The 14,018-nt window shown below is 33.4% G+C and overlaps 1 protein-coding gene across 2 annotated transcripts in view; it reads right to left on the bottom strand.

Moving 5' to 3' along the window:
• Edil3 (EGF like repeats and discoidin domains 3) overlaps positions 1 to 14,018 on the bottom strand; it is a 482,678-nt gene that overhangs the window by 328,177 nt on the left and 140,483 nt on the right. For both annotated transcript variants that reach the window (XM_021180302.2, XM_021180300.2), the window contains exon 3: positions 2,680 to 2,709. In XM_021180302.2, the coding sequence (XP_021035961.1) occupies positions 2,680 to 2,709 (30 nt within the window). The remainder of the gene's footprint in view (positions 1 to 2,679; positions 2,710 to 14,018) is intronic.

The raw sequence follows: 14,018 nt of genomic DNA, 5'->3' as shown, positions 1-14,018 counted from the left end.
AAGGAGCTGAAGGGGTTTGAAGCCCCATAGGAGGAACATCAATTTGAAATAACCAGTACCCCCAGAGCTCCTTGGGACTAACCCAACAATCAAAGAAAACACATGGTGGGACTTGTGGCACTAGCTGCATATGAAGCAGAGAATGACTTATTTGGTCATCAATGGGAGGAGAGGCCCTAGGTCCTGTGAAGGTTCTATGTCCCAGTATAGAGGAAAGGAAGGGCCAGGAATGAGAGTGGGTGGGTTGGGGAGCAGAGGGAGGTAGGAGGGGATAGGGGATTTTAGGAGGGGAAACTAGGAAAAGGGATAATATTTGAAATGTAAATAAAGAAAATATCTAATAGAAAAAGAAAACAAGAAAGTTTCACTATGAAATATTGATCATCCTTATATTTAAAACATATTTAAACAAATGCTAGTTTCTAGGTTTCTATGGCTTTAGAAAATTGTCTGGTTTATTTTAATTTTAAATTTATTGTCACATGCCTTGTAATTTCATAGTAAATTTGGTAAAATAAAAGACAATTAAAAAAGAACTTGCTAGAAGAGATGAAAGCAAATATATATATACACATATATTATAAAGTCTATAATATTCAGATAATTCTAAAGTAAATTCTACATTCATAGGGAAAATATGTCTGGTTTCGCTTGTCTTCATAAGAACATATTTTAACTAAATAAGCAACACATCACTTAAATATAGTTAACTCCTACTTATAATTAATCTTGATGACTCAAGGAGAGATTAATTTTGCAATGGGGCAACAAGCTTGGCAGACAACATTATCAAAGTGTGATATGTCAGCAGAAATTAGACTTAACTGGCCTTAGAAAATAGAGAACTGGATAAGGATTAATATCCAAAGATAAATAAAGTTGTGGTTTGGGAATAAGAAGTCATCTTTATAAAAACCTCTAAACATCAAAGATTTAATGTTAAGGGAAAAGTTATAAATAAGACAGAAGAGGCTCATCAGTCTATGAATCTGCTATTCAGTCATGAATTTTACAAGCTTCAGAAAAAGTACACAATGCCAGTTGGAGTAGAAAAAAATGGCAAAGTGTTTTCCCTCTTCCAAATTAGTGTAGAGCAGTAGGATGGCATAAAATTGAAACATAAATTATAGGGCTTCTGAATTTCTAATGGGTTCTTTTTTTAATCACAGTTTATACTATGTGATATAATTTTCATGTTATCATTGGGATTTTCCAAAGAAATTTATACATTAATTATTTTGCCATAATCCTGGTTGTTTGATCTTTTTCTCTATTGTTATAGAATAATCCTTCCCTGAGTTAACACAAAATGAGAAAACATGAGGCCATGGCAGTTGAAAAAAAAAATCATTCAGTCCCCTGCTGGTTGACTGGAGCTGACCAACAGCATCTTCCTGCTTTGATGAGACATCTTGGAAGCATCCTCACTCAGTAGTGTGTTTTGTTAACTCTTGGCATTTATTCAGTCAAATCATGTTGATAATCAAGGTTAAATACACAGCTACAATTATCTCTGCCATACGGCCAACTCAAGTTCAATTTAGGTTTGGAAACCATTTCTCAGCCCTAAGTGCTCCCCTCCTTGACTCAGGAGAAAACTATCTAGTACTGATTTCATCAATCCTTTCCTCTTCATAGCCTCTTCTAATGCCTTAATCTCAAGCCTTCTTCATTCTCTCATGTGGCTTCTCTGTGTGCTGGTGTTTGGTTAATTGTCAATCAAGTAAGATGTCCTCTGTGTATGGAATTATGCTTTCTACTGTTTCTTTTTTGTCTCTCTCACACTCCAGGGAACATTGAGAAGCCCATATTTTGCTGCAATTTCTACCAATGCAGACATTGGCACTTTCAGTGATAGTTACTTTAAGACTTACTTTATACTTAAAATGACAGTCAGTTGGATGAAAACAATGCCATTTTATGAGACTGAAAGATCATTACAATAAAATTATGGGAATTAAAAATTTTAAATACGTGACTTAAACAACCACATAACTTTTTTCTCAAACTCAAATATTATGCCTGATACTGTAGATATGTGGATAATTCAATATATTACCATATAGAATGTATTTCAGAAGATTATTATTTTATTTTTTTAAAATTTAATATAAATATTTAACCTTTATTATTTCTAAGCATTTTCTCAAAATCTTAAATTTCTATGTTCCACATTTTTTTAAGTTGACATTGATATGGTTTTCTCTGTTAATTCATTTGAGCTAATTTTCTTTTTTTTCCACTCAATTTTCTGAGATAATATCATTCAAACTAGCTTAGTATAGCCTGCTTATGAAATAAAATGCAAACAAAACTGTTAATTTTCTGGTTGTAACATGAAGAAAATATACTTCAAAACTTGACCTTTTTTTTAATTTTTCACTTTTTTGTTTTAAGACAGGATATTAATATTAATATAATGTATTACGAAGCAATGCAGGCTGCCATGAAATGTTCTGACTATTGTAGATTACATCAGGCTTCTAAGAGTTCGGATGAGAGGTGTTGTGTACAATCATCCTTGACTTAAAAATCATTTGAAGAGGTGGTGAATGCTCCCGTATATTGCAATTAGGGCTAGGCAAGTACTGTACAACTAAGTCATAGTCCCAATTCAAATTCCTAATAATAAGGTATTAAATAAACTAGGAAAAAATATTTGTCATTTGGACAGTTTACCTGCTGAAGTAGGCTTTTCTTCATCTGATGCTATAATAGAGGGAAGGGAATGGAGTGAACAGAAAAAGAGGATGGAATGGATAATGGAGGGGAAAGAGAGGAGAGAAAAAGAAAAGAATAAACGTTAATATTTTTCTATTTTCAAATAATCACTACAAGCCAATGAATAATTATTTTGGCATACACTAGAGAGTTTTTATTGTCCAACAGAATTTACATATAATTAATTACAGAAAATGTAAATAGATATACATATTATTTAATGGATTATTTCTTATAAGGGACCATTTTTTGTCTTAAGTGATGTTAATGATTTCATGTAATTTTACAGTTTTTCAAAATATCAGTTATATACATGTAAATAATTTCTTTTTTGTTTTCTATTCAATTAAAGTCACTTTCAAGAGCAAAACCTTATGTCCTGTGAGGTAGAACATGATTATTGAACCACATTGATTCAAAATTTTATTGAATACTTGTAAACATGAGGGAGACTCTAGGCCAACCCTGAGATAATGTACTGCCTGTCTTAATTTCCCTATGTACTCTTGGCCCCTAAAGACTCAAATATATATATTCAATCAGTGACATGTATCACAGACACCACAAGATTCAGTAGTGATAGATGTTTGTTTGTTGAATTAATTTCTCACTGTCTATCTGAGGCTGACCTGGACTTCCATGTAGTGTAAGTTGGCCTTGGACAGAGAGACTTGATAATATTTCCAAAGTCACTGCAACAAATGTAGGAGTTATAGATATGAACCACAACATTCAGAAATATTGATGAAAATTTCAAAGGATGGCCTCGGGTATGTTTTTTCATGTATTATGCAGCCCACATTGGGATAAATATGGATAGTTTAACCACAGAGACCATAATATCACAAAGAAATTAGCCTACTTCAGTGTTTCACAACCCATGTGTCAACTTCTGGGCTTCTAGTCAAACTAATTACTTAGAATCCTTTTAAATGGTACTAATTCGTAAAAGGATAGAAATATTGCTATATAATATTGCTATGTGGTAATGTAAACTATAACTCATTAAAATGTGACTCATGCTGATTCCTGCATTGAATACGGAGGTGATTGAGAGCAGTAAGGCTTCAAAGAAATAACCTACTCTTGTGTGTATGCTGGGAGGGAAATCAACAATTGTAATAAGAGCGAAAAGTTGAGTTCACATGAGTGGTTTCACAATGTCTCATACAATCTTCCTATTTGTCTATTTACTCTGTGTGAAGGTATGTCTTTTTTCTGCATAAGAACAATTTCCCTAGAATACTACCATTGAATAATATATCAAAAACTAACACTACTTTACTTGAAGCTTGATGTTTTAAAATAAAAATATATTAAACTGAATGGCTTATAGAGTAGCTTTGTTCCCAGTAGATTAGTTAATCAATGTATCCTGTGTAGCCTGGAAATGTTCTCTGCTCTTTCCATTAAAGTTCCAACTCTACAGAGCACACTAGAAACAAGCATACTTTGTATCCCTACAGTGCTCTCCTCTCCCATTTTGGCTTGCCTCCTGGGCAAATAAAGAAATAGAGAGAGCAAACATTGTTGGTCCACATGACATTGAGAACATAAATATTTAAAAAGCTGTTTGCTGCTTGATCATGTCCAAAATATATCATAACACATTCTCAGAGGAAAGCAGTTGGTAGCTTCCTATTTCCTTGGTAGGTAGGAAAATGTCAGAAGGCTGAAGAAGTGCTGAGTTAGAGGGCCCATTACAAATACCTGCAGATTGAAATGGATAGAAGTAAGTATGCTCATGATTATTCATTTTGCATGTGTGAACTCATTTAAGTAAAAAACAAATTGAAGAGTAGTGAACTTAAAAAGTTTCCAACTCATTCCAAAATTTGTCTAAAACCTGTCTATGAATTCTCGATGATGTTAGTTTGTACTCTTTCTTTATACCTCATTATCCAGTAAAAGCTATTCAGTGCCTTCTCAGAAAAAGAAGAAAAGCAAATGACAAAGATCTGTTTTTTTTAATTAGGTATTTTCTTCATTTACTTTTCCAATGCTATCCCAAAAGTCTCCCATACCCTCTCCCACACTCCCCTACCCACCCACTCCCACTTCTTGGCATTCCCCTGTACTGAGGCATATAAAGTTTGCAAGACCAATGGGCCTCTCTTTCCAATGATGGTCGACTAGGCCAACTTCTGGTACATATGCAGCTAGAGACACGAGCTCTGGGGGGTACTGGTTAGTTCATATTGTTGTTCCACCTACAGGGTTGCAGACCCCTTTAGCTCCTTGGGTACTTTCTCTAGCTCCTCCATTGGGGGCCCTGTGATCTATCCAGTAGCTGAGACTGCCATACCCTGGGATCCATCCCATAATCAGCCTCCAAACGCTGACACCATTGCACACACTAGCAAGATTTTGCTGAAAGGACCCAGATATAGCTGTCTCTTGTAAGGCTATGCCAGGGTCTAGCAAACACAAAAATGACAAAGATCTTATTGAAAGTTGTTCATTACCATTTACAAGTTGGGGCATGAAATGAGAAATGACCAAATTCCTGATGTCAACTGGTTTAAGCATAAGTAGAAATGAAATGAAACTAAATTTAACATTGGGACTAAGGTGATATGTCCTTTTGGAGGAGGTCTTTAATGAATCCTACAATGCATGCATATAAACATAGAAAAGTGGGAGCATCCTTATATAGAGCACAAAAAAGGAAATGGTATCTAAGAGTGAGTTAGTAGAATTGGCAAGATTTTAATTCTGTTTTAAGTGTATAAGCCTGGACATTTTGAGGACTCCAGAAAGTCACCAAAAGGCAAGTATAAACTTCGTTATTGTTGTTGTTGAATTTTGTTTGATTTTAAAAGCAAGGTTTCCCCAACTTCTTAGGTATACCTTAAAGCATTTTTACAAGTCAACAATCTAGAATTACCAGGAGTAGATTATTGCATAGGACTGTATTTCTATAAAACATCTCTTTTGCTTTCTCATAATATTTAGGTGTCATCAAGTAGTTTCTTTAGTTTTAATCTACATATATTCACCAAGGCACATATGAAACGCTAAGTTCTGATACCAGTTTATTTAACTAACTAGTAGTTATTAAGTTACAGGGAAAGACTTCCTTGTAGGTTAATTTTAATCACCGAGCAAAATATCAAAAAGTTTTAACTCGAGTCCAAAAATGAAAGGAACCCTAAAAGTTGTTATCAGCAGTCCACACAATATTTCCAAGCAACATGGGTCATGCCAAGTGCTGCTATGCTATCCATATAACACTTACTCTTTCCATTGGCCTCTTAAGCCATGACATTGCTGGTTAATAAAGATGACTATTTGACCCTATGAAGCCCTGTTAAGTTCTGGAACTGAATACATAGGCACCAAGCAAAACAACCAATAAAAGAACTGTGGTTCATGTTAGCTCTTAGAAACATTCAAATGTGTGTGATATTGGGAAAACAGCCAGGAAAGAAACATTGGGCATTCAGGATTTAACTAAGTATGGTTCCTCCATGAACCATAGCAATCATTCCCTGGATATTTATTAAAATGGTACAACATTTTGCACATCTTTTGAATTTGAATATGAATTTTGAGTGTTATCCCAGGCTACTGCATTTTTCAAAAATCTGTGCAGATGATTGTTTTCATATTACATTTTGAGGATTATGGCTGTAGCCCATCAAAGATTGATTAACTGGAAAAAAAGACACAGGCCCAGTAGAAGCAGGAAAAAAGTAATGAGAAAAAAACAATAGAATAGAGATGAAATGTATATTGTGGTTCTTCTTACTCAAGATTTATTAGGTATCTGTATTATTGAATTTGGAGAATAAAGATACTAGATTTGGCATAAATTTTTTTTTAGGATTTCTTTTTTTTTTAATATTTTTATTACATATTTTCCTCAATTACATTTCCAATGCTATCCCAAAAGTCCCCCATAGCGCCCCCCACTTCCCTACCCACCCATTCCCATTCTTTTGGCCCTGGCATTCCCCTATATTGGGGCATATAAAGTTTGCAAGTCCAATGGGCCTCTCTTTCCAGTGATGGCCGACTAGGCCATCTTTCGATACATATGCAGCTAGAGACAAGAGCTCCGGGGTACTGGTTAGTTCATCATGTTGTTCCAACTATAGGGTTGCAGATCCCTTTAGCTCCTTGGGTACTTTCTCTAGCTTCTCCATTGGGAGCCCTGTGATACATCCAATAGCTGACTGTGAGCATCCACTCCTGTGTTTGGCATAAAATTTTAACTACTGTTGGCCACAGTCATTTTTCTAGGTACAGAAATAATGTCCCTTACAATGCACCAGGTTTTTTCCAGGCCCTCAAGTCCCAAGTATGGAATGGCATAGTATCTTCATACAGTGATATCCAATACTCATTATACTTTAAATGATTTCTGTATTTCACATAATATCCAATGTATCACTAATTATATGCACATAGTTTTTATACAATGCTGCTTAGAAAACAATGTCAATATCTTCTTGTTTCATGTAGAAGCAAATTACTCCTATCTGATATTGCTTGAGCCTCCAGGCTGGAATACTCAAATACATAAGGATAAATCTGCCACAGTTTGCCAATTGTGTAATGAGAGGTTTACTGATGTAGAGAAGTGTACTCATTTTCCTGTGAAAGTGTCTGTAAGTATATCATTCATACTCATTTTCTTCTTTTCTTTCCTTTATATATTGACAAGGAAACCTATAGAAACAAAAACCTTAAAAACATAATTGATATTATCTTTAAAAGAAGACTAACTAAAATCCATTTTCTAATTTAATCTGTCTTATATTTGGATGTTAAGATATTTTCAATGATGTTTTTGTATATTATTAAGAGGAATGAAATAGTAAATTTAAACTTAAACTCAGTTAACTAACTGCAGAAAGAGAAACTGCATACTTGATGGTCTTGTGGAACCAGTGAACCATACTGAACATGAATTCAGGTGAGAAAACTGCATCCTGCACTGTCCTGTTGGCACACTGTTCAAGTTAACCCTAATCAGTTTTCAGTGTTTCTTGTAAAAAATATGTTGGGCTGCATACAAAAATATCTGAGGGATTTGAGGCCAGAAGTATAAATAAACTCAGGCTCCCAGAACTCACTGACATGCATCATCAGTATGATAAACCTGCTTCTTTGATTTTGCTGTGGATCATTTTTCCCTAGGGTACTAGCTGTGCATATGTCTAAGAAGTGGAGAAGTAGGTAGAAGAGGCAGGAGAAATTCTCTAGAAGACTCCTTTTCCTGCTTATCACTCTTGCATACTCTTCCCCCATTTCTTCTAAGAGACCAACTGTGAAGTATTTCTTTTTATATTAATCTAATATACTCTGATGCAAAACACATAAACTTCTACATTGAACTTTGCTCCTTTTTGTCTTCTTTTGTCATTTACTTATTTATTTATTTGTTCATTCATTTTTACACTCCAGACTTTATCCACTCCCCCATCCACCCTCCAATTGTTCCACATCATATATATCCCCCAGCCCCCTGTCTCCATGAGGTTATCCCTGCCAGCCCCCCAACCTCCACTAAACCAGACCTCTAAACTCCCTGGGATTTCCAGTCTCTTGAGAGTTAGGTGTCACTTCTCTAACCGAAACCCAGACCCAGCAGTCCTCTGCTGTATATGTGTTGGGGCCCTCATATCCTCTGCTGTATATGTGTTGGGGCCCTCATATCCTCCGATGTATATGTGTTGGTTCGTTGTTTGAGAGATCTCAGGGTCAGGGTTAATTGAAACTGCTACTCTTCCTACAAGGTCGTCCTCCTTCCTGTTTGTGTTTTGAAAATCTCTTCTATATCTTTTTGTCCTTTTAATCCTTGTGGACTTTAAGTGAGCTTTTGTACTTGGATAGTTTATGTATCATAAACAGATTTGTAGCCAATGTGACCTCACATCAAGTAAGAAACCTCATTAGGGAATATAAAATAGACAGTTATTACTCTTTTGTGTATTGTTCTAGACTGATATTGATCAACTCATAGTCACTTAGAAAAATTTTCTTTACTGTGACACCAATCCAGCTAATTTTGCAAGAAGTATGTTTACAAATGTTTAATTAACTATGCAGTTGGCTATTCACATGTAATAATATGCACTAATGATTAAAAATGTTTTTTATTCCACCGCAGTGAGGGACAGATGTTGATGATAATATTTACACATGATCACTCATGCCTAACTGATGGCAAGTGGATGTATGCTGTGCCTGCATTATAAAACAAAGAAAAGCAAACAATGTCAGATTTATATTCATCCATAAAATACCGTAGATTATATTGCTTAGGGGGTTGTTTTTGGAAGAATTTAAAAGAAGAATTTAAAGAAAAGCTTAAATTGCTTTGATTTTGTTTTCTTTTTATTGTTTTTGGTGGTTAGCCAAATAAGAACAGCATATCAGAATTTCAGTTACTATCTTCTTACTTTTTTTTCCTTTTTCTTTTTTTTTTTTTTTACAGCTAGCTTTCTTTCTTCTTCTTTTTTCTTTTTTTTAAGCATATTTTTTATTGGATTTTTATGTATTTACATTTCAAATGTTATCACCTTTCCCCGTTTCCCCTCCAGAACCCCCCTATCCCATTCTCCCTCCCTGTGCTTCTATGAGGGTGTTCCCACTCCCGACAACCCACTCCCACCTCACCACCCTGTAATTTCGCTACACTGGGAAATCACCTTCACAGGACCAAAAGCATCTCCTTGTATTGATGCCAGACCATGTCATCCTCTGGTACATATGCGGCTGGAAATACGGATACTTGTATTGATGCTAGAAATATGGATACTCGTATTGATGGCAGACCATGTCAAACTCTGCTACATATGCAGCTGGAAATATGGTTGGTGGTTTAATACCTGGAGCTCTGGCAAGTTTGGTTGGTTGATATTGTTGTTCTTCCTATGAGATTGTAAACTACTTTAAGTATGAGAAAGACACCAAAGCCTTCCTAAAAGCCTCAGACAATCTAGGATGAAGTCAACTGCATACCAGAGGGATTTCAGAGCTTCTGAGGTACAGGGAGTCTGAGTGCACACAAAATTTGCCCAGAAAATAGACATCAAATGAAAAATTCCTTTTTAGTTCAGTTTTACTTTTTAAATTAATTCTTGTATATATTTACATCTCAAACAAATATATATATATATATTTAAATATATTACTTCAGTATCTATATTTAAATTCCTATCTTGGAACAAGAAAGGACAGAAAGTATATTTAAAAGACAAAGGTCATTATTCTAATGACCATTAACTCTTTAAATACCTTTCAATTAGCATTTGTTATTGAACAAAAGTTTGATATTTACAAAAACAACTACAAACTATGGAAAGCTATAAAGTCAAGCCATTTGTATAGCATACACCATATTACAGACTTTATTAAAGATATGTTTTCTTAGCAAATACTTAAGTGATGTTAATACAGTTTGCTTATGCAGTCAATCCTCCTTCCATAGCTAAACATATGCCATCTCATCGAGTCACTTCTAACCCTATGTGTGTACTTACTTAGTGGAAATTAGTCTCCAGAGTATGTAGTTATTCCTTCTACTCTAAACTGACTTTCACACTAGACTCTAGAGCCAATAGTAATCAAATACATTCTACAATAATTTGCAGTCTTGCTTTTATATGCAGAGCATTATCCTTATTTCAAGGGCAATGGCTATATTTTAATTTCTTGTGGTGTTTATAATTGGGAATGAGTAAATAATATTTGAAATTTATCCAATTATAGGGATGAAAAAATGAAACACAGTGGGTAAATTTATTGACCTTTAAGAATATTATTAGCCAGGTAGTGTGATGCTCGGAAGCTATCTCAAAGATATACTAAATGACTGATAGCCAAAAGAAAGAGAAATTTGAAGGGAAAAAGCATGTGAGAAGTTTCTAAAAAATATCTCTAATACTTACTCATATTTTATGGGATTAATGTAATCATAATATTTGATAAATTGAATATGAAAAGAATGAATTATCATATAGTAACTATTATTAATGTGGTCTGAAATTCCAGGGACCTAAAATTATATGTTCACTATGCCTGAACTTCCTATGGTCACAACATCCAAATACTGTATGTGACTTGACAAGTAGTGGGGCTGATGCAATCAGATTCCTGCTCATTGGATTTATTTCTTTCTGGAAGACTGCTCAATTCAACCTCAATTCATTTCCTTAAGTCTGTACAAATGACCTAATTTATAAAGCAAATGTGTTAAAAACAAAGAAAGAAAGAACCTAAAAAGTCCTACAAGGTAATGGAATGATCAACAATATTGGCACCTAAATTAGTAACAACATTCACTTAAGCAAACCACAGAATCATTAGACATAAAATGTTAATGCTGGTTGAAATTAAGGGGTTGAATAGGTTAGGAAGAACTCTACTCAGATAATGAGTTAGTGTTTGCATTAGAAAATAAAAGCATATTGCTCAAATCATCTAAGTTAACAACTAAAAATGCATCACAAATACATTTTTCAAGAAATTGTTTTAAAGACACAGAACTCATAAAATTATTCATAATATGTGCTATATATAGTATATATATAATAGATTAATAATCATAGAATATGAATGTATAAAATATCTTTGCATTTTATTACCACATCTATTTATTTGTTTATTTGGTTGTTTTTGTGGGTTTGGTTCCATGTGCAATCTAGTCATGATGATGCATATGTTCAGGTCAGAAGACAACTTTCAGGAGAAGGTCTTCTCAACCCATGAATCACAGAGATTGAGAACAGGTCATCAAGTTTAACATCAAGAACCTTTAATCTCTGAATCAACTTACTGACAAATTTTTCATTTTGTAGCATATCCCACAGAGTGGTCATATTATATTTACAGAGTATGGGTATAATGAATAATTGCTCAGTTTTTGACTATAGCATATTATATTTAACTGTTATATAATATTATATATAATAATATATTGACTATAGGCTACTTGGATAGACTCTAATGATTCTCGTGTGGACAGTGATGTTTATGAAAAGAGTGTCAGATTCCATTAGAAACATGAAAACATGAATTATAAGTATTACTTAGTAAATTCATTAAGTAAGGAACATCGTAAACATAATACAAAATATTCGTGTTTTATAAATAAAGATTTTTAATAAACCATGCCACCAGCCTAGCTTGTGCAATATTATATTTAAACCTTCTTCTGGTGGGACATCTTTTATTTTAATAATATTAACAAAATTGATTTGTAACTAAAAGTTTCCCTGCCCCATGTCTATGTATCACAAGACACAAAGCAGGTAAGTCATGTTTGGCCAATACAGTCTTAGAATAATGGACACCACGTTTTCCCTTTCATGTCATTTTGAAATAAGGGGTAAACTCATAATTCCAGAATAGATGTTCAATCATAAATATAATATTTTAATTAAAATAAATTAAAATTTTATACTCTACATTATATTGATTTACCTGTGGTACCCTCAATTTTTCTTTTATGTGGAAAAAGCTTAAGTAGTATTGTTGTTCCCTAAAACTCTTGGTATTATTCATCCCTAAACAAGCCCTACCAAATAATGTAAAGAGAGAGGCAATTGCTTATATTATATCAATGTAGTAAATAAAAAATAAACATTAATAGAAACTTCAAAAAGCATGTTTTCCTACTAAATAATACACTTTGAATAAACAAAGATCATTGAGAAAAAATGTCAAATAGTAAATTAACAGAACTACAGAAGAATTTCCCTTATAATAGGGATGCAAATATACTCAATAAAATATTTGTAAACCTAATCCAAGAGCACACCAAAAGGAACATTCACCAGTATCGAGGACTAATTTCAGAGATGGCTAAATATGCTTAAATCAATAAAGTAATATACAATATAGACAAATGGGAAAAAAAGCAACATGATGATCCCATTGGTGGTAGAACAGGCCTTTGACAAAATAAAATAACCTTTTGTGCTAAAAGTCCTGAACAGACCAGGAATACAAGAGATATATCTAAACATAACAAAAGTGGTTTACAGGAGGTCCATATCAGCTTAATTTGAGAGAAACTCCAAGCAACTCTTCTGAAAATGGGAACAAGACAAGGTAGGCCACTTTCTCCATTTCTATTCAATATAACAGTTGAAATCTTACCTATAGCAATAAGAAAAATGAAGGCAGTCAAGGGAATACAAGTTGGAAAGGAATAAATCAAATTATATTTATTTGAAGATTATATGACAGTATGCACAAGTGACCCTAAAATTCTACAAGAAACTCCTACAGCTAAGTAAAGTTTAAACAAAGTAATTGAATCTAAAATTAATACACAAAGATAAATACCCTTCTTATATACAAACTGTAAATGAATTGAGAAAGGAATCAGGAAAATAGTACCATTCACAATAGCCCCAAATAATATATTTATAAATATAAAATATTTATCTTGGGGTAAGTCTAACCAAGCAAGTAAATATTTGTATAATAAAACTTCAAGTCTCTGAAGAAGCTGAAGAACATAGCAGAACATGGAAAAAACTTCGATGCTCATCTATTTAGTACATATTTATCTATTATCATCTAGATATAAAAATAGATAAGACATATAACTATCTATTATCTATGCAGTAACAATGATCAACTTACAAAAAGAAGTTTCAATGCAATCTCGGTCAAAGTTACAACACAATTCTTCACATATATTAAAGAACAATGTTCAGCTTTATATGGAAAAACCAAAAACCTAGGATAGTTAAAACAATCATGAATAATAAAGAAGTTTTGAATGTTGCATCATTCCATATTTCAAGTTATACTACAAAGCTATAATTTAAAAAACAATGTAGCATGGTACAGGCATAAAAATATACACATAGATCAATGGAAAAATACTGAAGACCCAGGCATAAATCCTATGGATACCTGATATTTTATAAAGAAGACAGAAATACGCTCTGAATATTCAAAAAATGGTGCTAATGAAATTGGATATCTGCATGAAGAATGCAGAATCTGTAGAGGAATGTAAAAATATCCATAAAGTAAAAGCTGATTCTTAGAAACAACAGATTGTGATGAAGTTCCAGCGAAAATAACAAAAAGAGGAAGAAGATTTAAATTAATAAATTTAGGATAAAATGAGATTATTGAACTAGATTCCAAAGAAGTTTCAGATCATTGGGATCCTTTAAAGAACTTATATTCACAAAACCTGGAAACCATCGATAACTCTTAAACTTACAGACTTCATTAACTCCAGAAGACTAAACATAAACAGAACCTATATTCTGCAATAATATTGATGCCATAATTAAAATTCTCCTTACAAGGAAAATCCC

The sequence above is a fragment of the Mus caroli genome, chromosome 13, assembly GCF_900094665.2.
Source record: "Mus caroli chromosome 13, CAROLI_EIJ_v1.1, whole genome shotgun sequence".
In the NCBI taxonomy this organism is placed as follows: Eukaryota; Metazoa; Chordata; class Mammalia; order Rodentia; family Muridae; genus Mus; species Mus caroli.
Note: the sequence above shows the minus strand (reverse complement) of the source record. Positions and strands in the feature narration are given on the sequence as shown.